The sequence below is a fragment of the Pelophylax lessonae genome, assembly GCF_965119305.1.
Source record: "Pelophylax lessonae genome assembly, chromosome: 3".
NCBI classification, from domain to species: domain Eukaryota; kingdom Metazoa; phylum Chordata; class Amphibia; order Anura; family Ranidae; genus Pelophylax; species Pelophylax lessonae.
The window spans coordinates 149,086,121-149,110,435 of record NC_138770.1 but is presented as its reverse complement, the minus strand read 5'-3'; the positions used below and the strand labels follow the sequence as shown (position 1 = coordinate 149,110,435).

Genomic DNA, 24,315 nt, shown 5'->3' with positions numbered 1-24,315 from the left:
GTGCGCCTTCACAGGCACAGGGGGAACCTTCCCCTGCAAAGCATAGGCCTGTTCAATGGTCTGCCTGATCCATTTGGCGATGGTAGAGGCCGAAGCCGCCATGCCCTTCCGAGGACCCTCTGGAAGAACAAACAAGGAGTCCGTCTTTCGAAAAGACTCAGTCGATTTAAGGTAAACCCTTATCGCCCGAACAACATCCAGAGAGTGCAATCTCACCTCCTTTGGATGTTTAGGCTTCGTGCACAACGAAGGCAAGACAATATCCTCATTAAGATGGAATTCCGAAACTCGTTTCGGAAGAAAAGAAGGATTAGGTCGCAAGACCACCTTATCCAAATGAATAACCAGGTACGGAGACTTGCAGGACAAAGCCGCCAGCTCCGACACTCTGCGAGCCGAAGTGATCGCCACCAAAAAGGCGACCTTTTTGGACAACATAGACAACGAGATCTCCCTGATCTGTTCAAAAGGAGCACGTTGTAACACAGATAGAACGAGATTCAAGTCCCAAGGGGGCAGAGGATCCCGCCTCGGGGGAACCAGATGCCGCACACCCTGAACAAAGGTGCCAACCAATGGGTTGGAAGCCACGGGACGTTGAAACAGAACGGCCAGAGCAGACACCTGACCCTTTATCGTAGCCAGCGCCAAACGCTGATCAACACCCGTTTGAAGGAAAGACAGCACACGGGACACCGAGTACGTGCGGGGTGAAAACCCCCTGGACTCACACCAGGCAAAATAGGCCTTCCAAGTACGGTAATAAACCTTCCCCGAGGAAGACTTCCTCGCGTTGATTAAAGTATGAACGACCTCCGGCGAGAGACCCCTCTCCTTCAGGACCTCGGTCTCAACAGCCAGGCCGTCAAAGCCAGCGACTGTAAAGCAGGATGGTATATCGGTCCTTGAGACAGTAGATCGTCTCGAAGAGGCAGACGCCACGGGGCGTCGACCGCCAGATTCACGAGGTCTGCGTACCAGGACCGGCGAGGCCAGTCCGGTGCCACAAGAATCACCGTGTTGCGTTCCGAGTGTAACCTGCGAAGGAACCTGGACAGCAACTGAATCGGTGGAAACGCGTACATCAGCCTGTACTGATGCCACGGGGCCACTAATGCGTCCGACGCGTCTGCCCGAGGGTCGCGCGTCCTTGCCACGAACCTCTTCACCTTGTTGTTGAGACGAGACGCGAACAGGTCCACATCTGGAAGACCCCACTTCGCGCACAACATCTGGAAGACAGCCGGGTGGAGAGACCATTCCCCCTGATCCAGGGTCTGGCGACTCAGATAGTCCGCCTGCCAGTTCTCCACTCCCGGAATGTGAACCGCCGTTATCGCCGGGACATGAGTCTCGGCCCAAGACAGAATGTAGGCCACCGCCGTGGCATTGTCCGTCTGCACCCGAACCGGGCAACCCTGCAGCCGGTCCGTCCAGCGATGAAGACAGAGACTTATCGCACGCAATTCCAGAATGTTGATCGGAAGGGAAGACTCCCCCTCCGTCCATGTCCCCTGAGCGGACAGAACGCCCAGAACTCCACCCCAGCCCGACAGGCTGGCATCCGTGGTGATTACCGTCCACGAGATCGGACGAAACGACTTGCCCCCGGACACCAACGGGGACTGGAGCCACCACAGAAGGTTTTCCCTGGTGCGAAGACTCAACGAGATTTGAAGATCCAGAGATTGAGGTCGCCCGTCCCACCTGGACAGGATCTCCGCTAGGAGACCCCGCGTGTGAAACTGGGCGAAAGGAATCGCCTCGAAGGCCGAGACCATCAATCCCAGACATCTCATACACGTCCGCAGAGACGAGTTCGGAACGTCCCTGAGGGACCTGACTTCCTCCCGGAGAGTCCTGAGTTTTTCTTCCGGCAGGAAGACCTTCGCCTGCACCGAGTCCAGTATCATTCCCAGATAGGGGAGACGAACCGACGGACTCAGTGTCGACTTTGGAAAATGTATCGTCCAACCAAACTCCTGCAGAGTTTGCATCGTGACAGACAGGTCCTCCTCCAGACCCTGGCTGGTCGCAGACCGAACCAGAATGTCGTCCAGATACCCCAGGACAGAAACGCCCTGGGCCCTCAATAATGCCAGAACCGGTGCAAGCACCTTGGTGAAGACCCGCGGAGCCGAGGCGAGACCAAAGGGCAACGCCACGAACTGGTAGTGATCCTCCGCAATGGCAAATCGAAGGTACCTCTGATGACCCTCGAATATGGGGATGTGAAGGTACGCATCCTTCAAATCGATGGAGGCCATGAATTCCCCCGGAACCAGGGCAGCCACCACCGACCGCAGGGATTCCATGCGGAACTTGCGAACCCGCACAGAGCGGTTCAGAGCCTTCAAGTCCAGAATCGGACGAACCTTGCCCTCCTTTCTGGGCACGGTGAACAGATTGGAATAAAACCCCCGAAACCTGTCCCGATGAGGCACCGGAACCACCACTCCCTGAGCCCTCAGGTCCCGCACCGCCAGGTGCAGGTCCCGCAAGCGCTCTGGAGACAGTTGAAGATTTGAGGGAAAAAATCTGCTCTCCGGCCGAGAGAGAAACTCGATCTTGTAACCAGATCGAACGATTTCCTGAACCCATCTGTCCCGCACACGGGCCAACCAGGGCTGAAGAAAACCGAGCAAGCGTCCCCCCACCCCAAAACTGGGTGAGGGCGCCCCTTCAGGCCGAACTGTTATGGGCTGCAGGTCCGGATTGGCCGGACTTCTGTTCACCAGACCAGGGCTTCTTCTGAGAGCCTTGACCTTTGAACGGTTTGCCCTTGTAGTGCGGCCGAAAGGCACGAAAGGACCCCTGAGGGGGCCGAAAATTAGCATGCTTCTTCCCAGAAGCCCCCTTAGCCTTGGGGAAATGGGGCAAGAGAGTGCTCTTACCCCCGGTGATCCCCTTAATCAACACATCCAGGGACTCCCCAAAAAGGCGAGACCCATCATAAGGCAGATTGGCTAAGGTCTTACGTGAAGATTGGTCCACCGACCAACATTTTAACCAAACCAGGCGGCGAGACAACACCGCCACGCTGTGCACACGTGCAGCCAACGGAATCAGGTCCAGGTCCGCATCACACAGATACATGACACCCTGGTGGATTTGATCCACCATATCCAGGGTCGCCGGCGAGGCCGAGTCGGCCACTAGGACGCGCCTAAGCATCTGCGTCCAACTTGCGATCGCCTGGGCCGCCATGAGAGAAGCAAACAGAGCCTTAAGCATAGAACCCGTAACAGAATAAGTATGACGGGCAAGAGACTCCAGTCTCCTATCCGTGGCATCACGGAAAACAGGGGAATCCTCTGCAGGAATCGCAGTGGCTTTGTTCAAAACCGCAATTGCATGATCCACTGGTGGAGGCACACACCACCTTTCATCAGTGGAAGGCGAAAAAGGATAACGCAGCTTGAATCTACTTGGTACCGCAAAAGGTTTGCGCAGATTGCGCCATTGATCCTTAACAGCGCGCTGAAAATCATCATTGCAGGGAAAAACCTGCGGCGTCCTGCGTTTCCTCTGCGTCCCATAAGCCGCCTAGGCAGCGGGGGGACACACTTCGTCCTGCAAACGCAGCGTTTGCTTAATGGAAGCAATCAACTCATCCATGATTGCAAGTTTTTCAGGCGAGCCAGGGGGAGAATTATCAACCCCCTCAACTTCAGCCTCCACCTCAGACCCCACTAGATCAAGAGAGGAGCGGGACCCCGATAAGGAGGCCCCTGCCATAACAGCCCCATCACCTTCACCCTCAGAATCAGAGGAAAGAGCAACTCTGGGCCTTTTAGTAGATTGAGCAGCCACCAGCATTTGCACCTGAGCAGCAAGGCCAGCCACAATAGTGGCTAAATCCCCCCCTGGGGGGGAAACTGCGGTCCCCTGGCTTTCCACCAATACTGTAGGAAATTTGCCCTCCTGAGAATCCATTGCCCCTGTAATGCCAGACAACCAAGGGTTAACTGCCCCTTTTAAGCAAGCGCGGCAAGCGCAGCCCACCGCACCACACTCAAGCACAATGAGACCCCCACAGGGAATATGCAAACTGAACACAGGCAATGGATAGCAAGAACAGAAGGATAAAACCTGAGGAGACCCTCGCCGCTGCTGCTGCCTCGATCGGTGTTCCTGGAAAGAGGAAGTGATGCTGCCAGGGCGCTCTATGTAAGCCTATGGAGGCTACAAGAAAATGGCCGCCATGCATGTAAACCATGCGGCCGGAGCGGGTGTAGGCAAAATGGCGTCGTTTGGCGCCGAAACCGCCGCTCCACAGTGCATTAAAACACACATTACATTCCAATATCAGAATACATGTCAGATCGCCACAGCGATCGCTGTATATGCCCAAACATCCCAAAAAAAAAAAAAAAAACATGCCCCACAGCACACAGCTTCTCACACTGACCAGTCTGACACACACAGTGTCATACAGCTCCCCCCCCCCCCTTGCAGCCCACAGCATGCAGCCGAGAGATAGGGAGACAAGCAGTGTGAATAGAGGCAGGTTACACAGTCCCAGACTGACACCCCCCCAGACAGACAGGTCCCCACATAAATACACTTACCTCACATGGCGTGGGGGACCCGCACAGGCAAACAAGCCGCTGCACATGAGGCAGGGAGAGTCGCAATTCAAGACGCACAAAATGGGGGTTAAGAAACCGCACAGCGTCCAGTGAGGTAGCCACCTCACCAATCATCCCTGCACCGAACAGGGATGGGTCGTTCACTATGCCAGGAGCGTTACCTGGCTGAACGCTCGATGGCAGACTGGGAAGCCACTGACCCACGACCTGCGACCAGGGGGATCAGCCCGAGACCCAGTCCGCATGATCCTCTTCATCCGAAGAACTAACTAACGCTGACAAAATAACAGCTAAATAAAGGTAGAGAGAAAAACTCAAACAAAATATTAAAAAGAAGAATGAGTCTGGGACAGAAAGTCCCAGCACAGAGAGAGCCAGCCACTCCTGACAAGCTAGACATTAAAACTGAGATATGGTTGCAGGAAGTAGGAGGGTATTGACTGAGGGGACCACCCCTTGAGGGTGGGATATGTTAAAAGCTTTATTGTTAACATATTCTGTTGCCTAGCTACTCCTTCGGAGCAAAGTCTAATACCCCATATGTGACGAATATGAAGAGGCGGCGACTGTCGGAGGACGTAAGAGAAATTTATATTCAATATAGATATTGCATCAATGCCGAGGACATTATCTAGACACTTGAAAAAAGATGTACATGTCTATGAGAGTATATTTGTGAAATTACATCATCAACCTATGCTTTTATATGTTTTAACTTGGTTATAAACAAATTATATTTTTTTCAAGTAGTGGTGCTTCAAAAGTCCTGTACATCCACAGTATATTCCTTTCCTTATTGTTTATCACCATTAAGATGTTGGCACCCAGCCCAGTCTAGAATCACACTTTACTTATGATTTTCCCAGCAAGAATTCTTTACACCCTCTCACTATGGAGGCAAAGCATTTTGTTGCATTCTATACATCATTAATATAAGATATTACAGAAGAATCCACTGTAGTGACGAATTACATGATTGGACTTGGGAAACCACAGCCAAAAATCAATTTTAGATATAGGCAGGCAGCAATAGAATCATCCCACTGGCACCCAACAAAAAATGTAATTCGTGTAGGGTGAACTGCATTATATTTATCTTTTATACATTATGCCCACAGTATAAGAGCCGGTTCACACTACTGCGACCAGAAAGTCGCCACATGAAGGAGCGACTTTTTAGCGCGACTTCGAAGAGACTTGCAAAAAAAATTATAAGAGACTTGTAAGAGACTTAAATGGTAGGCGACTTTGTCTGTGGGGAATGCCTGGCTAATCTTTTTGTTCTTCCTGGAAAGTCTGATAACAAGTCGCTTGAAAATAGAGAAGCATCCGACTTAGAGGCGACTCCCATTGAAGTCTATGTGCACAAGTCGGATAGAGGTCGCCTTGAAGTAGTACAGGAACCTTTTCTGAAGTCGGAGCGACTTCAGTAGTGCATATTAAGACGGCTCTCATTCATTTACATTGAATTTGTAATGACAAGAGACTTGGGGCGACTTGAGGGCACACAAGTCGCGTCCCAAGTCGGAGTAGTGTGAACCGGCTCTAATCCAGAAAACCATTTCTACACAAATAAATAAATATATAAACAATATCACACAAAAACACCAGTGAGTCACATCATTAGTTTTTAGACTAGTCTACTAGATGTATATCAACCAGCTGCTGATGCAAGGTTAGTAAGGTGTACGTTAAAGGGACTGATCCTAAAGGAATGGGATGCCACCACACAGCACCACACAAGTGCAGGTTTTACCAGAGGGGAGTGTGTGGGAGTAGACAGATTCTCAGCGGCATCTTCTTCAATAATGTCCTAAGCAACACAACAATGTGTACAGTGTGAAAAAGATTCCCAGCAAATACACAGTACTGTGATGAGATAGCCAAAGAATTTACCAAAAAGCTCCTAATGTTAGGGTGGTTATATAAGCAGTACCTATTGTAAACCCAAAGCCTACCATGCCACCCACTAAAGGATTTTCAGGGTTATTTAGGTTAAACTATAATGCATTATTGCCTATATGACAGAACCAAAATGTTACATCTTAATCAGCTTCCTGGCAAGGAAGGATTTTCTTGGACCGGCTTTTGTAACCAATTCATTAAAATTACAATTCTCCAACTTTTAAAGTCACCTGAAAAAAAGTAAAAATCTACTTTTAAAGTGCATATGTCTCACAAGGCTTCTCAGCATGTGGCCAGCAGCCATGCAAATCAGCTTGTGTCAAGTAACTTGCATTGTCTGCTTGCCATCCTCTTATAATCCCGAATACACTATGCTTACAACACTGGGTTGGGATAGCTAGAGGAAAGCAAAATGCTAGTGTTACATTTATGTAGCATACACACAGCAGCCTAAGTGCAAGATTGCATCTGGAGCCTGTGTACAGATGCCAGCATAGCTTTGGTGGCACTCAACAGGATCAGTGCAGCAAGAAGTTTAAGCGCCAAAAAGCATGATGTATTATTTTTAATGTTATAAGCCATATCAAAGAATGCTTCTTTGGGGGTGTTGGGAACAAATGCTTGAACAACGCTTTGTTGTTTCAATCAATTCAAAAGCAACTTTTTTTTTAGAATGGATGTTATTGTAAGGTAGTGTTGGAGCGTGCAAAATGCACCGTTCTTTGTCACCCATGGCAACTAAATTAAATTAAGGAGGTATTAAACTCACTTTTCTACAAAATTGTGGATAGGTAGGGCTTTTAGGACTAAAAAGAGACAGTACTGGTCTGTCAGCTGTAATGTACACTGAAGCTTGCATTAATGGCACCCGATCCGTGCCACGATGATACGACTTTGTGCACACACATGCGAGTGATGTCATTGCGGCCCAGCCATTCCAGCGGCCAAAGACCAAACAACAAATGTAACCTGCTCTACTGGATAGTTAGGTGTCATCAATATGGCTTCCTCGTCAGTCTGCAAAAAATGGGTTAACAAATCTGCATCAGATGCATAAACAAGGGCACAGTCAGTAGAAGAGAAATAAGCAAATCTAAAGCATCTAAATATTCTAAACGCAGCCTTTTGGCCCAAAGACAGTAAGAATAGTTAGAAACAGCACTCTGCCTATTACAACCAGACATGGTTAACTGCTTCTAGTTAGTTTCATGTAACCCTACTAAGCTTCTACATACTTACTAGGCCATTGGTTTGATCTCTGGAAAGACTGTGTTTTACAGGTGGACGTGACATGGGATGTTGGGGATGGCCAAAGTAATACCTTGGCACGTAAACATGAGGTGCAAAGAACGGCTATGGAAAAGAAAAACAAAACATGCAGGAATAAAAACCAAAAAGGACAAAACTTAAAGCATGGAATAAAAGAAGATGATAACAAATAAAGCTTAATGTGAAGAAAAGAAATTGCTGAAAATGTAGAATTATAAAAACTTCAATTACAACATTGGGGTGATCTCATTCGAATTACTGCCAACAGCATATGTACCTAAAGGTGTAACTAGAGGCAAAACATATTTTTTTCATTTTGCAGGGTAAGGGAGGATTAAAAACCCCTGTCAGTTTTGTTTTTGCCTTCTGGGTCCCATTGGGAAGATTTCCCTCCACTTCCTGCCCCAAAGCCAAAAGAAAGTGAGAGGAAATCCCTGCAAAGTGAGGGAATCCAGGTGTGTAAACCAGAACTAATGGCGTTGGAAGATTTATTTTCAATTAATGTTCTGATGTCAACTCAATATTTGGGTTTTTCTTTTACTTTTGATGATAATGGTAATCATGAAAAATAGAGGGTGAATCTCTCTGTGTTCCAATCCCTCTTCTCTTTCTAAAATGGAAAGTTTTGCCTTTGGTTACACTTTAAGATTTTAAAGTGGTTTCCAACTTTAAACAGACACTCCCTTGAGAAAAGAAATAGGATTTTTAACTTACCGTAAAATCCATTTCTCTGATGTTCATTGACAGACACAGCTCCTGATCTCCTTAAACATTGGGTTATACTGCCCCCTACAGGAGTAGCACACTAGGCAGAAAAAAAGTCTGGCTATGCCTATGGGCCCTACAAAAAGGTGTACAACACTGCTAAGGACAACCCCCACCGCTTTGGCAGCACCAACCGGTTGCCAGCCACAGAGCACTAATCGATCCCCAGCAGAGAGGGAGAGGGCCCCGCCACCCTACAAAGAAACCAGGCACCGCAGCCACCAGGAGAATCTGCACTGCACAAGTGGCAATCAGGAAACTAAAGGATCCAGTAGTCAGCACCAGGGGAAGAGGAGGGGAGCCTACCGCTGAAAAAGCCGCTCAGAAGGCTCCAAAAACATAGCCGCTGCGGTTTTCTATGGCAAACCACCGCAAAATGGCCACCGGACTACACAAACATGGCTGCTGTGCATTGCAGCACAAAGCTACAACAAAATTGCGGCTCCAGGAGGGATCCCTAGGCCTCAAGAACAGGCACAGCCCCCCCCCCCCGCACAGCCGATTGTCCAGTCGCCAGCAGAAATCCCCCCCCCCCGCATCGCCAGCATAGTGCCCTGTCCCCACCCCAGGAGGTAGACCAGAACACTCACACAGCCCCAGCATAAGTGGAGGGGGAGGGTTAGGATCAAGGGACAGATGAGGGGGGAATCCAGGGGTCTGACTGTCCCATGGAGGGGCCCATGTCCATGGCAGGGGGGAAACGCTACACACCATACCATACTCACCATACCAGGAACCAGGTGAGCGCCGCTCCAGACAGAACCCCTCGCCATCAAAATGGGGGGGGGTTGTCAGCCAGGAGGAATGCTGCGACTCGGGCCGAGACCAAGTTGTATACGACCTCGCGAGTCATTTAACTCGCAGGCCAGCCCCCATCCGGTGGGGCTATGCCACGGCCAACCTTGCACTCGCTAGCCAGACTGGGGTGACTATTGGATCTAGATTATCCAGCCCGTCGCCCAGTCCAGCAATTGACTGTAGATCTCACAGGAAAAATCCAAAAGAAAAATTTTCTAACTAAAAAGAAAAAAGATTTGCTAGGACAAAAGATACCAGCAGGGAACTAGGTCTTTACTCCTGACAATTATATTAAAGAGGAAAGTTTCTTCAAGAGTTTCATCACCGAGGAAGAAACCGGTATAAAAAACAATGTACTTTATTGAAAATTACAAACATACCAATTTGATTGAATACACCTCCGTTAAAACAATTAAAAAACTGACAACGTTGTCATAACAGACAGGCAGCGGCATCAAGAACTCCTCCATCCATATACATATATCGAAATATTCATGATCAAAAAGTTAAATAAGCCAGCATATGGGAGAGGATAATATAAACAGTTCACTACAATGGTAGTAAGGGGATTTAAGAAACAGTCTCCGGGATGAAATAAGGGGGGGCTAGTTCTTGGGGGGGGGAACAAGATGAATAGGTAATCGGCATAAAGGAACTGCTCCTGTCAGAGCGCTCCACAGAGGTATAGCAAACCCCAATATAAAGCAGATATCATTCCTTGCTCAACGCTCGTCATCCACGTTGGGGTAGAGTGGCTCGCGGGCTGACTAATGAGCAAGTGAGTGAGGAATGATTGCGGGTATATGGAGAAGGTGCAAGTATAAGTACCGGGAGGACACTGAGCAGTGACAGGATGGAAGGCCAGTAGTTGTCCAGCACACAGCTGTTAGAAAGTCTCACCACTCCCCGGTAGGTCAGTAGACTGCATTCAGTTCATCCTGGAGACACCACGTATGCTGTACATGTTAGGCCGCATTCACTCTCCTTCATATGAAGCCAAATGCCAATCAAATACGGAGGCTGTATGATGATAGCCTGTCTGAATCAGAACATCACAAACGTGATAACATACTGCTGACAAGTTTTGTTTGTCACAAGGAGCTTACTTAAAGAAAGCATGTGACGAGCGAAACGCGTCAGCAGTTTCTTAAATCACCTTACTATCATTGTAGTGAACTGTTTATATTGTCCTCTCCCATATGCTGGGTTAATTATCGTATTGATCCTGATTATTTAGATATAGGTGTATGGATGGAGGGGTGTTTGATGCAGCTGCCTTTCTGTTATGACAACGTTGTCACTTTAATTGTTTTGGTGGAGGCGGATTCATTCAAATTGGTATTTTGTAATTTTCAATAAGGTACATTGTTTTTTATACCGGTTTCTTCCTCTGTGATGATACTCTTAAGGAAACTTTCCTCTTTAATATGTTATGCTATAAGTCTAGAGGTTAACTCTCTCCGGTTCCACTTTGAGAGTGACGGTCCATTTAGCCTGGGTTAATTGGAATATTAATTCCTCCCTAGCCTTGTTCAAATTTGAGGTTGAGCTGGATCCTTTTAGGCTCCCTTACTCCTGACTAAGCAGAAAAAACTGAGTGCCTATAGCAGCGAGAGGGAGTATACCCGCTGGGACTGCCCATGTGCGTAGCCAGACTTTTTTCTGCCTAATGTCCTACTCCTGTAGGGGGCAGTGTAACCCAATGGTTAGGAATATCAGGAGCTGTGTCCATCAATGAACGAAAGAGAAATATTGTTTTTTTCGAAATTGTCAGTCTTTTTTTGTTTATAGCGCAAAAGAAAGCTCTATGTATGGTAACAAAATTACATACATTTCATTTATGTACAGCGCTGTATGATCACACAATTGTCAATTAAAGTAACAGTGCTGTAGCGCAAACAATGGCCCGGTCATGAAGGGGAGTAAATCTTCAGGAGGTCAAGTGGTTAATGAAAAAAAGCCGTGTTCTTATTTTCATATAGATCAGTCTTCTGACAAGAAAAAGTACAGTGAAAGGCACACTTACCCTGTTATAAAAAGGATGCTGTGGACCAGTCATACCACTATAGTAGCTACTGGGGGGTTGGGGGGAAACCACGCCACCAGGGAAGGGACCATTAAATGAAGAGGAGGAGCAGACAGAGGATGGTTGGCTGAAAACAGAGGTTGCCCTGGGTGGAGCATCCTGCAGGGGTAATGAAGGATAGGGGAAACCTCCAATGTTCATCTGATCTCTGGCTGCACGCACATCTGAAACAGGATGGTATGGTTAACTTGGTATAGTGCAAGCTGTGCACAGACTATGGTAGAGCGTAGCAGAAACAGTGAATGATATAACTCATCATACACAAATGCCTAACATCAAACAAACTTAGGCTGTCAAGGTGCAAAACACATCAAAAGATAAATGCAATTTTAAACAAAGTATAGTATAACTCTGTAAGCTCTTCCTCTGTAAATTCTTTCTGCTGAACCACAGAACCCCACCATCCTGCCCATCTCTACATGCATAACTTTAAGCGGAACAAAATCCATCAATTTAACGGTTTCAAAAAAGTTACATTCCCGGCATGTGACAGGAATGTAACTGTCACATTGATTGTGCTCTCAAGCAAACTTTCAAACAAAAAAATGGCTGGTGTCATAACTGATCACATGTGCAGCACCATAGCAGTTGAAGATCAAACAGAGACGAAGATGGCAGCTTCCTTGGCTGAAAATTATAGGAGTATTTAGTTCAGGTTTAATTTATTTTTCAGCAAAAACAATAATGTTGCCTTGGCTCCCAAGATCCAACCACACACTGTGGTCTCTTGGAAGATATAGTTCTGCGGGGCATGCTTATGTCAGTTAGTATTTACCAAGGGCACTCTGCTGATTCCTCGTCCCAGTGTATGCCCCATCGATATTTTTACAAGCCTGATGACATCAAATAATAATAAAAGATGTTTTGTGTTACAAGAACAAGGTAAAAGATAAAAAAAATTGAATGGTGGGGCATGCACTATAGAGGGAGAGGGAGGTTTGGGGGTATATTTGGATATCACCTTTAAACTTGGGAACTTTACCAGGCCTAACAGCGTGTTTCCTGTCTTTTAGTGATAGTAAAGGCAGAAGGGTTTTACTTTACTGCATTCTCTCTGTGTGCACCAGGACACAGAGCCCTCCCACCAGCACTGGAGGATATAAAATGCAAACATGACAGTGCAATACTGATTTAATTCACATCTTGCAAAGTAAGTGTCCAATCACTTAATCAATGCAGTAGTTTTATTAGGGAAATAAGTTGGAAGCTGTCAGTAAGAGGAGAGATCGATACTGGAGTTGGGCTTAATGCAGACACCCCTCCCCCCACCCAGAAGTTGCAATATTATAAAAGATCAAACTAGAAACACATTACAGTATTATGTTTAGCAACAAATATGCACAGTTTCTAACGCAATTGAAAAAAGCAGTTTACTGCAGGTTGGATGTCATGAGTCATGTGCTTTTATAATTATGCACAAAAATCCAAAAGATCAGTTTCACAAAACATTCACAGAGCACACGGTTCGGAAAAACTGATTTGTTTTTCTGTCATTGAGTTCACACTTACCTGCAATAATCTCCCTGAGTTTTGGATCCAAATTTACTGTACATGGCAAAAAGGTCTTGACATCTCGTGACACGAGAACAGGAGTCCTAGATGAAAGGAAAACTTCAAAATTTCTTATGTCAGCATCGATCTCCAGAAGTGGTTCCACATCTTTTGTTGTTGGAATATTTTTAGAAATTCTAAAAGAGGAGAAAAAGAAAGTGTAAGGTATATTACAACGGGTATGAAGATAAAACTCTCCATGAGAAGATGTGTCTTTAATGTACATTGTAGGCCTGCAAGTAAAGGCCTCACCTACAGAGTGTATAAAAGCACTCAATAACCACTGCTGATGGAAAACATGGTGGAGAGTACTGCTCAGGCTTACTGGGTCTTGTCAGCTAGTTCTTAAAGGAGTAGTAAAGTCAGAAGTTTTTTTTTTTATCTTAATGCATTCTTTCCATTAAGATAAATACTTTCTGGGTGTATCAACCTCCCCAGCGCCCCCCTAATGCTTACCTAAGCCCCATCTCTGTCCAGCGATGTCCTTGAGTCCCTCGACCGTTCGGGATTCTCCCTCTTGATTAGCTGGGACACAGCCGCAGTGCCATTGGCTCCCGTGGCTGTCAAAGACAGTTAGCCAATTAGGAGAGAGAGGGGGTGGGGGATAGCGGTAGCTCCGTGTCAGAATGGACACACGGAGCTGCAGCTCAGCTCGGGTGTCCCCATAGCAAGCTGCTTGCTGTGGGGGCACTCGATAGGAGGGGACAGGAGAAGAGGAGGATCTGAGCTGCCCTGTGCCAAACCAACTGCTGAGAGAAGGTAAGTATATTATGTTTGTTATTTTATTATTTAAAAAAAAAAAAAAAAAAAAAAAAAAACAAGACTTTACAATTACTTTAACAGCGTGTAAAAAAAATAAATAAATTACAATTACGTAGACCGTTATTAGAAGACATGAATGAGGTACCATCAATGTCAAGAGATTGCCAGTGGAAGGCTTATTTTCCCAACACAAACATTGCAAAGCCTGGACATCATCAGACAGCAAACAAAATGGAGAATAAACCTATGTCTATATCTATGACTATCTCTATGGGAAATTAGGTAGGTTCCAACCAAACTAGAAGTTTATAGGGGAACTGATACTGGAGTGATTATAACCTTAAATAAAGATAATAATCCTTCAGCTACTCAAGCAGGGGCAAGGAAAGGGAAAGACTGTTTAACCTATCCTAGCAAGAGTGTAGAACAGAACTCAGAAAGCACTTTCATATCTTGAGCTAGAAGGTGAACATGTCAACAAAAAGTTTGACCAAGCATTTACAGGGCTAGAGAGATTCTTTAATACTTAGTCGATCAAAAGGTTCAATATTTCTTATTTTTATTCACTATTTTATTAGAGTCCGCACAAATATTATTTATTGTGTACAGACTGAAAATAATGGAACCAATAGTTTCCGAAATCTGCAATATCAAAGTGTAAAACCAGAAACTGTAGAAATGAAAAAAAGAATACTCCTTGAGTTTATGAGCAATAAACTGTACGGTTTATGACTCAACCAGTAAATTCAACTTTAACTACCAAGCAATAACACATCTACCAAAGGGAGCAAAAATATATTGCTGAAAAAAATGTGCAAACCAAGCAGTCCACTTGTGCTGATTCTACCCAATTCACATTGTTATTGCACCAGGGTCACTTAATATAGTTTGGAAAAAAACAGCCTATTACGACGAAACTTCAAAATGAGCAAAAAATAAATAAAAATATCAATTCCAGGACATAGTGGATAATTGCAACTCTGCGGCACAGAATGATGCATAGCAGACGTTCATGTATAATTATAAAAAAAAAAAAGTAAATTAAAAAACCAAAAAAAACAAAAACAAAACAAAAGCAAAATACTAGTAGTCAAAACCAACTTAAGGCAAATCTTAAAAAAAAAAAGAAAATACAATTTAAACCCAAATTGCTAAAAATTCTAATATACACTACATATTAAAACAATTGAAAAAAAAATTATTTCTGTATTTTTCATTAAAGTGCAATAAACCAAAAAAAAAAACACTGATAGTATATTTTTGACAGAAAAGAACCAATTGGTTTCCTGTGTCATTAACCCTTCTCCCTACCGGTCAGAATTTGTGTACACTGCACTGTATATGCACAGCTCTGAGCAGTGACAATGTGACTCCTGACTTTATCGCGGCCTGGCCAATTTAAAGCCTGAAGAATTAGATCCCAGAAATAAGGCTGGGAGAAGATTGGAAATGACAGCGCTGGAGAGGATCATTTGACAGGTAAGTCTGCCATAATGTTCTAATATGCAGTGAATACTAGCACATTGTGACAGAGCTCCCAATGATCAATTTTCTTTTTGCGGAAGTTTAACTATGCTTCAAGAATGCCTGGTGAGTCTGCTATAAGAGTCATTAATTGAACACTGTTATAAAGGTGACAATGCTGTCCCGGACTCCAAACTGTATTCCTGCATCTTCACCCCAGCATGGCCCACTGTTATCAGGAAACCTGCCCTGAGAAATTCTATGCTGCCACTAAGTGCATGAAGCCAGAAGTAGCTATATGGAGATTGCAGGGGATCATTGGCACTGAAATGCAACAAAGGATGCATCAAGTGTTTGTGATACACTGTGCTTTAAGAAACGAAATGTCATTCAGGTAGGGTTTACATCAATTTTTAAGTTCAGGACACAACGGCATAGGTATTGTACCTGTTAGTTTTTTATTGAAATCTGCTGGCGACCCTATTGGTGAATTTACCTTAAAGAAGAAGTAGGGTCAAAGCTTATTTGGCCCTACTACTTCTGTAGGTCCCAGGAGTGCACTTTGTTCTAATAAACCGACAGCAGGCTAATGTCTGCAGCTGGCTGATGTCACTCAGCCGGTTCAGGCACTGATGCCAAATCCACCTAAATGCCAGGACTGGCAGCTGGCTCAGCCTCTCAGTGAGCTGCTGAGAGTCTGAGACAGCCGCTCAAGCCCCTCCACAGTCCAGTGCTTCAGTGAGTGCTGGAGGGGGAGAGCAGAGAGCCGGTGACTGACCCTTACCGGCTCTATGCTCATTGAACACACAGAACTGAACAATTAGCAGTCTTTGATCTCTCAGGTCTCTATGTAGAGGCGGCAAGGGACTGATGCTGCATCCACCTAGGTGAATATGTAGTTTTTTTTTGTTTTTCTGAGCTTCTCTTAATTTCCTATATGGACAAAAAATAAGAAATCTCTCCAGAGGAAATTTAGACAGAAATACATTTTTTTTTAATATAAAAAAGGAAGGGTTAGAATCTGTCAGGTTACGGTCTGTATCTTTCTGCCCCGCTAACAACTGATCTGCTCATATCTTAGCAAGCTATCACAGGGACAGGACATGAAATCTCTCTGACAGTGTGAAGGACTACAATTAGCACCTTTCACAGGTTCTAACTATCCAGCAGTCAAACCAAAAATGAAAAAAAAAATGTAAAGGTTTTGGCTGAATTTGAGGAAACCACTTCTCCCAGCTCCCTCAGCAGCTACATAGTCCTATAAACCATAAATCTTATCCAAAGCACATTTGGACAAATTATCTAATAAAAGATTTCTGATGTTAAACCACAGCTGGCCAACCTGCTGCTTTGTCTGAACCCTGACCCTACACACCAGTTTAAATCATAATTAGTCACTTTTTAAGTTTATTTGAACATTATTTAAAGGAAATGGTCAAAAGGAAGGGTGGAGTGTCATTTGGTTTTAGGTCCATCGTATCTCATATTGTCTAATGATTGCCACTAAAATTCTGCAGGTACAAAGAGTATTTATGTGTCCTGAAAGAAACAGAAATGATAGCTTTTTTCACACATCATGTGCTTCATTTTACTGAGGTATACAGGAAGGGGTTAACAGAAAATAGCCTGTCTCTATATAATGTCATCCATTTCTGAAAGTACTCTGCTCCATGGAGCTTCCAATTTAAAAGTGTAAAATAGGTGCCCAGGGCAGTAAGGTAAGGAATCTGTCTTTCAAAGTATGTAATGAGATCACAGAGTAGCTTACACGAAATTTGACTGCCATCGGTGTGACTCACTTTCATGTTTCCTACAGAACACTTTAGATGCAGAGGCACCAATGAGTGAAACTAACATTTCTAGCCAGGACCATAACCCTTAGCAACCTCCTGAAAGGGTTTCCTTATATTGTCCACACAATCTCTTTAGCCGAAGTTGACTTGGAGGCAATATTTTCCATTCTTCGGCAGCGCATACAATCCAGGAGAGATAAGACGTGAAAGGCGGGAATGAAAACCTCAGCTGACAAGTCACATGAAGTGTATTAGCTTTCCTCTAATACTCGTTCTGCTAAAACCTGTTAGTACAAAGCTTTTATTATATGCACAGTAGAACCATTGTTTATGAGGGGAAACTGAACAGACTGGAAGAGGTCACGAATGTCTAAACAGTCCATGGAAATAAAACGCCATACAAAAGGAAAACATATACTTAATGTCATGATGGGATAAATTTCATTGTAAACACTTTTTTCAACACCTATGATAACAGAAAGGTACTTTTACAATCTTAATCCAAGTCAAGTAAAGTCAATGAATGAGCTAAAGCACCCAAAAGTCAAACTTTACATAGTAATCCTGGTAACATAACGATGATCTCATACTGAATACTCTTGTTCAATTGAGTAGCCTAGGCTTCCCCCTGATAAAGTTAAAGGTTTGACCTGTACTTCCCCTGGAGATGTTCCAATGGACTGCTAAAATGTTTCACAAGTGGAGCCGTAAGGGAGGATCCAAAAAATAATAAAGCCAGTGCTGAGCTTTTCAATAAGTGCTCAAAGTCTGCAATATATATAGTTGTTCACTTTTATTTTCTCTAGTTTTCATAAAACAACTGCAATATGTAGTCAGTTTGTGGCCAGAATTGTGCTGCACAGAGCCCATAGCTAATCTTGAGTGTCCAGATCAAATAAAAGAACAGTAGGTACAATAAAAGACCACTACAAGCTATACAAAGCAATATTTAAAATAGAGGTCATCATACTTTATAAAACTCATCCAGCAGGACGGAGAATGCAATTCTATATTTTTAAAACCAGGGTGATCTACTAATTATACCAGTTTCAATGTATTAAAACGGTCATAAGGCGACCATACTGGTGCTCTGAATATTTACAGAAACTGTATTTGAATACCTAGGGGGCTATGTAGAACATGATGTGCATATGTTAGATAACTTTAGATAACTTTAAATATTAAAATATGGCTGCAAGGTTGAAAAACAGCCTTGGCAGAGTCTCTACTCCAACTACAGACCACCATAGTACTAGCCTGCAGGATATAAAGTGCTTCTCAAGGACAATGGATCTAATTTATAATGGAAACTGTCAGCACAAATCAGGTTCATTCTATATGACTGCATCACAATTCCCCCGCACTGTAATCCAACAAAATGTAATTTCCTCGGTTGAAAAAGTACAGAATGGTAACAGGTCTGAAGAGGTCCAGAAAACTCTCATGGCTTTATCAGTAATGCACAATGTGCCATCTTTATAGCACCAGGAGATTTTTACATTAAAATGCATTTATTGTCTTTTTTCTTAGATGTGTATTAATATGTCCTGATTATTTAAATTATTAATGTAAAGGTTATAAATTGTGGTGTTTTATAGTTTGTAATTATATATGTACAAATGTTTTGTTTACGGTTCTCATGTTTTAAAAATATCTATTCATTTGAGAATTAGTAAAACAATTCCATTTTTTTGGAGCTTCTAAGGTGATTCAACTGAACTTAAAGCGGAGTTCCAGCCATTTACTCACCTGTCCAACGGTCCAGCGATGCGGCAGCCGGAAGCCTCGATCCTCTCCCTCGGCATCACTGCTGTGGGCACCCGGCTGTTACAGTTTGCGGCTTCACAGCCGGGTACCCACTGCGCATGCACGAGTCGCGCTGCGCGCCGTGATTGGCCGGCAATCTTCTGGGACCTCTGACGTGTCCCAGAAGATTGCAGGGAGGGAGGGGGAGAGGAGAACTTCTGCTCAGGGCGCCGCGGCGCTCCGAGCGGAAGTGGGAGCGGGTACCTGTCAAAACTAGGTACCCGCTCCCCCCCCCAAAAAAATGACATGCCAAATGTGGCATGTCGGGGGGGTCAGGACTCCCTAAAGCGGAAGTTCCACTTTTGGGTGGAACTCCGCTTTAACTACAATCATTTATAACTGACAATACTGTAAAATGATATATATGCACATTATGAAAAAAAAAGGACCCCATGGAAATAATTCACTTTAACATTTGAAAAAGCAAACACTGGCTCTTTGTTCAAACAATGCCTACAAATGAACGGGATATACTTGAAAAACAAAACCCTCCACAAATTTGGTCTTCTCAAGAAATCATAAAAAAAATCAATAGACGTAATGGTGTACGTGGAAATAGTATACCCTTTCCCTCAAAAGCTGGTATTACCCCCTTTAGCAGAGATTACATCTTGTAAGCGTTTTACATAACTGTCCACCAGTCTGACAAGGTTTTAGCAACATTTTTGACTAATCAATGCAAATTTTTTTAGATGTTTTATTTTCCGCATATGGGCTATTGGTTTCAAATCCCCTATTCTATGATTTGTTCACTGGCTGTACATCCAGTTAAAACAAAGCAGTCTAAAAATGTGGTTAACACGATCAAAATATTGTAAGCTCAGCTCATGTAAAGGTTTAAAAGTTTTTTTTCTATTTACCAGCTTTTAATCATATGCACGTGAGTAAGCTATATTAAACACTTAAGCCCCGGAGGATTTGGCTGCTCAAAGACCAGGCCCTATTTTGCGATTCGGCACTGCGTGAATTTAACGGACAATTGCGCGGTCGTGCGATGCTGTACCTAAACGAAATTGGCGTCTTTTTTTCCCCACAAACAGAGCTTTCTTTTGGTGGTATTTGATCACCTGTGCGATATTTTTTTTTTGCGCTATAAACAAAAAAAGAGCGACAATTTTGAAAAAATAACAATATTTTTCACATTTTTTTATATATATATGAAATTCCCCAAAAGAAAAATGTAAACATCAAAATCTTTTAACATTTTAGGCCAATTTGTTTTCTGCTACATATTTTTGGTAAAAAAAAAAAAAAAAAAATCGCAATAAGCGTATTTTGATTGGTTTGCACAAAAGTTATTGCATTTACTAACTACGGGAAAGATTTATGTCATTTTTATTGTTTTTTTTTTTTAACTAGTAATGGCGGCGATCTGTGATTTTTTTTTTGCGGGACTGCAACATTGCGGCAGACAGATCGGACCCTTGACTGACATTTTTGACACTTTTGGGGGTACCAGTGACATTACTACAGTAATCAGTGCTATAAATATGCACGGTTACTGTCAAAATGACACTGGCAGGGAAGGGGTTAACTTTATTGGTGATCAGTGGGTTAAATGTATCCCTAAGGGCGTGTTTCTAACTGTGGGGGGGCGTGGCTAGTGATGTACCCACAGAGACATACGATCCTACATAGCAGGATCGTATAGTCTCTGCAGTTACATCAGGGAGAATGACAGACGGCTGTGTTTACATCAGCCGTCTGCCTTTCTCCCTCTCCTGAGCGGGATCGCGAGTGGCCGGCGGACATCGGAGCTGCAGGTCACATGCGCGGGGATGGCCGTAAACGAGCGGGGGCGGGAGCGCGCCTCCGGCGGCGCATGCTCACCTCCTACAGGCTTCTGGGCGAGCGACATAGTACTACGTCGGTTTGCCCAGGAGCGGCTGACTGCCGCAGTAAATATACTGACCGTGGTCGACAAGTGGTTAATTCATAACATATGTGGGAAGAGCTTCCTGTTTACCACAATAGCTGCGACTGACTACTGTCTCAAAAAATGTTTACCACCTTCCCGCCTGGTGTAGAGCAGAGTGATGGCTGGGCAGGCCTTTTGTCCTTCAGACTTGATGTCAGATTATGTCCTTTCAGAAGGTGCCACGCAGCCACGCAATTTGTCACCTGCTGTGTCCACTGGACACCACCGATGACTGATCAGTGTACAGGTCTGCTGACTGTGCCATGTGACCACTGACAGCAGATCACACGACAGTTGCAAGCAATGGATGGCTGCCTTTCATGGCATCCATTGTGTACAATTGTGTTGCTAACTGATTGGTCAATCTGATCACATGGTGCAGACAGGGTCAATCATAGCTCATCTGTATCAAGTGATTACTCTGGCCAATCACAGCTAATAACAACAAAACAAACTGAATGCATCAATTTCATTCAGTAAAATGCTTGCTTAACCACTTGCCTACAGTGCACTTTCACCGCCTTCCTGCCCAGGCCAATTTTCAGCTTTCAGTGCTCTCACACTTTGAATGACAATTGCGCGGTCATGCTACACTGTACCCATATGATATTTTTATCATTTTTTTCACACAAATAGAGCTGTCTTTGGTGGTATTTAATCACCTGTGCCATTTTTATTTCTTACAAAAAGAAAGAAAAAAGACAGAAAATTTTGGAAAAAAAAAGTTTTCTTATTTTCTGTGAGTAAATTTTGAAAATAAATACATTTTTCTCCTTCACTGATGTGTGCTGATGAGGCGGCACTGATGGGCACTGATAGCCTGCACTGATGAGGGGGGGGGGGGGTTGTGCCGCCGGCGACCGGGCGATCGCCTGTGCGGGTGGGGGGGTTGGACCTGGTGGGGGCTCCTCCCAGGGCCCCTCGTCCTGCCTGGGCCTATCCTATCCGCCAAAATGCAGCCCTTGAACCAGCTGGTCCGCCAGCTCAAATTATAGTCTGCAGACCAGACTTCAAAAAAGGCCTTGACTGATCTTCCAAGGAGATTGCCTGTTTGGAGCTACCCTGGATGATACCATTAAAGGTCTCACAGGGGGAAAGAGTACCAAGTATCCATTTGGCAATAGGCGCTGCAGATGTAGCCATGCCCTTCCGAGGTCCCTCAGGAAGGACAAAGAGGGAATCCGTCTTCCGAAAGGATTCCGTAGACGACAGGTAAACCCTGATCGCCCCGGACAACATCCAAGGAGTGCAGAGCAACCTCCATAGGATGCTTAGGCTTTGTACAAAGCGAAGGCAGGACAATGTCCTCAATAATGTGGAACTCAGAGACCACCTTAGGAAGAAAGGAGGGATGCGGAAGCAAGACCACCTTATCCCGGTGAATCACCAAGTATGGAGAACGGCAAGATAATGCTGCCAGTTCCGACACCCTGCGAGCCGAAGTGATCGCCACCAAAAAAGGCAACCTTCTTAGACAGCAGAGACAACGATATATCCCGAATGTTTTCAAAGGGAACACGCTGTAACACGGACAGAACCAAGTTCAAGTCCCATGGAGGTAAGGGCTCCTTCCTGGGAGGAGCCAAATGTCGCACACCTTGAATGAAGGTGCGAACCAGAGAATGAGACGCCGCAGGGCGTTGGAAAAGAATAGCTAGTGCGAACACCTGTCCCATGATCGTGGCCAGGGCCAGGCGCTGGTCCACCCCAGACTGGAGGAAAGCCAACACTCTTGACACTGAGTACGAGCGAGGGGAGAACCCCCTAGACTCACACCAGGCGAACTAAGCCTTCCAAGTACGGTAATAGATCTTACCAGAGGAGGTGTTCCTAGCCTTGACAAGGGTAGGAATGACTTCAGAAGAGAGACCCCTATCCCTCAGGACCTGGGTCTCAACAGCCAGGCCGTTAAAGCCAGCGGCCATAAAGCAGGATGGAAGATCGGACCCCGAGACAGGAGATTTTCCCGCAGAGGCAGTCGCCACGGAGGCGCCACTGCCAGGTGAACAACGTCGGCGTACCAGGACCGGCGTGGCCAGTCCGGCGCCACCAGAATCACCAGGTGCGGTTCCGAGGCTAACCTGCGGAGGAACCTGGATAGCAACTGAATCGGAGGAAAGGCATACATCAGACGATACTGATGCCAAGGGGCCACTAACGCATCTGAGGCGTCCCCCAGCGGATCGCGCGTTCTTGCCACGAACCTTTCCACCTGTCGGTTTAGCCGAGACGCGAACAGAGCCACGTCCGGGGATCCCCACTTCGCACACAGCATTTGGAAGTGAACTGCTGAGACCGCCGGGACATGAGTCTCGGCCCAAGACAAAATGTCGGTCACCTCCCGAGCCGCCCGAGCACTCCTGGTGCACCCTTGGTGGTTGATGTAAGCCACCGCGGTAGCATTGTCCATCTGTACCCGGACAGGACGGCCCCGAAGACGGTCCGACCACTGGAAGAGACAGAGTTTTATCGCTCGCAATTCCAGCACATTTATCGGGAGGGAGGACTCCTCCTCCAACCAAGTGCCCTGGGCATACAGGTTGCCCAGGACTCCACCCCAGCCCGACAGGCTGGCATCCTTGGTAATCACCGTCCACACCTACGGACGGAAGGAAGGACTTGCCTTCTGCCACCGACGGGGACTGGAGCCACCCAGAAGAACCAATCTGGTCTGAAGACTCAAGGAGACACTCAGATCCAGGGACTGACGCACTCTGTCCCACCTGTCCAGGATCTCCGCTTGGAGAGCCCGCGTGTGAAACTGAGCAAAGGGTATCGCCTCGAAGGCCAACACCATCAACCCCAGGCCCCGCATACAGGTCCTGAGTGACGAGGACCGGTAGTCCCTGAGGGACCTGAGCTCGTCCTGCAAGGTCCGGAGCTTGTCCTCCGGCAAGAACACCTTTGCCTGAGCAGAGTCCAGAATCATTCCCAGATAGGGAAGACGAACCGATGGAGACAACGTCGATTTCCGAACCTTGAGGGTCCATTCGAACTCCTGGAGCGTCTGTACCGTGGTGGACAGATCGCGCACTAGGTCCTGGCTGGCACGTGATCCCAGAAGTAGATCGTCCAGGTAACCCAAGACCGCAATGCCCTGTGCCCTCAGCAGGCCCAGAACCAGCGCCAACGCTTTGGTAAAAACCCTTGGTGCCGAAGCGAGACCGAAAGGTAACGCCCCAAACTGGTAGTGGTCCTCTGCGATAGCAAATCCAAGGTACCGCTGATGACCCTCGAAAATGGGGACGTGCAGGTACGCATCTTTCAGATCTATCGAGGCCAGGAATTCTCCTGGACTCAAGGAGGCCACCACCGAACGGAGAGACTCCATAAGGAACTTCCGAAAACGCACAAAGCGGTTCAGTACTTTCAGGTCCAGAATAGGACACACTTTGCCCTCCTTTCTGGGCACAGCGAACAGATTTGAATAAAACCCCCGAAACCTGTCCCGATGAGGCACCGGGACAAACACCCCCTGAGCAAGTAAGGTCCTGCACCGCTTGGTGCAGGTCCTGCAGACGCCCCAGAGGCAAATGAAGATTTGAGGGAAAGAATCCGTTCGCCGGCCGGGAAAGGAATTCGATCTTGTATCCCGATCGAACGATT

General features: G+C 45.7%; 1 protein-coding gene across 4 annotated transcripts in view; it reads right to left on the bottom strand.

Moving 5' to 3' along the window:
• KIDINS220 (kinase D interacting substrate 220) overlaps positions 1–24,315 on the bottom strand; it is a 337,500-nt gene that overhangs the window by 91,939 nt on the left and 221,246 nt on the right. For 2 of the 4 annotated variants that reach the window (XM_082248990.1, XM_082248991.1), the window contains exons 23-26: positions 12,925–13,103; positions 11,356–11,579; positions 7,737–7,850; positions 6,349–6,405 (exon numbers count right to left, since the gene is read on the bottom strand). In XM_082248990.1, the coding sequence (XP_082105116.1) occupies positions 6,349–6,405; positions 7,737–7,850; positions 11,356–11,579; positions 12,925–13,103 (574 nt within the window). The remainder of the gene's footprint in view (positions 1–6,348; positions 6,406–7,736; positions 7,851–11,355; positions 11,580–12,924; positions 13,104–24,315) is intronic. The other 2 variants (XM_082248992.1, XM_082248993.1) reach the window with 2 other exon arrangements.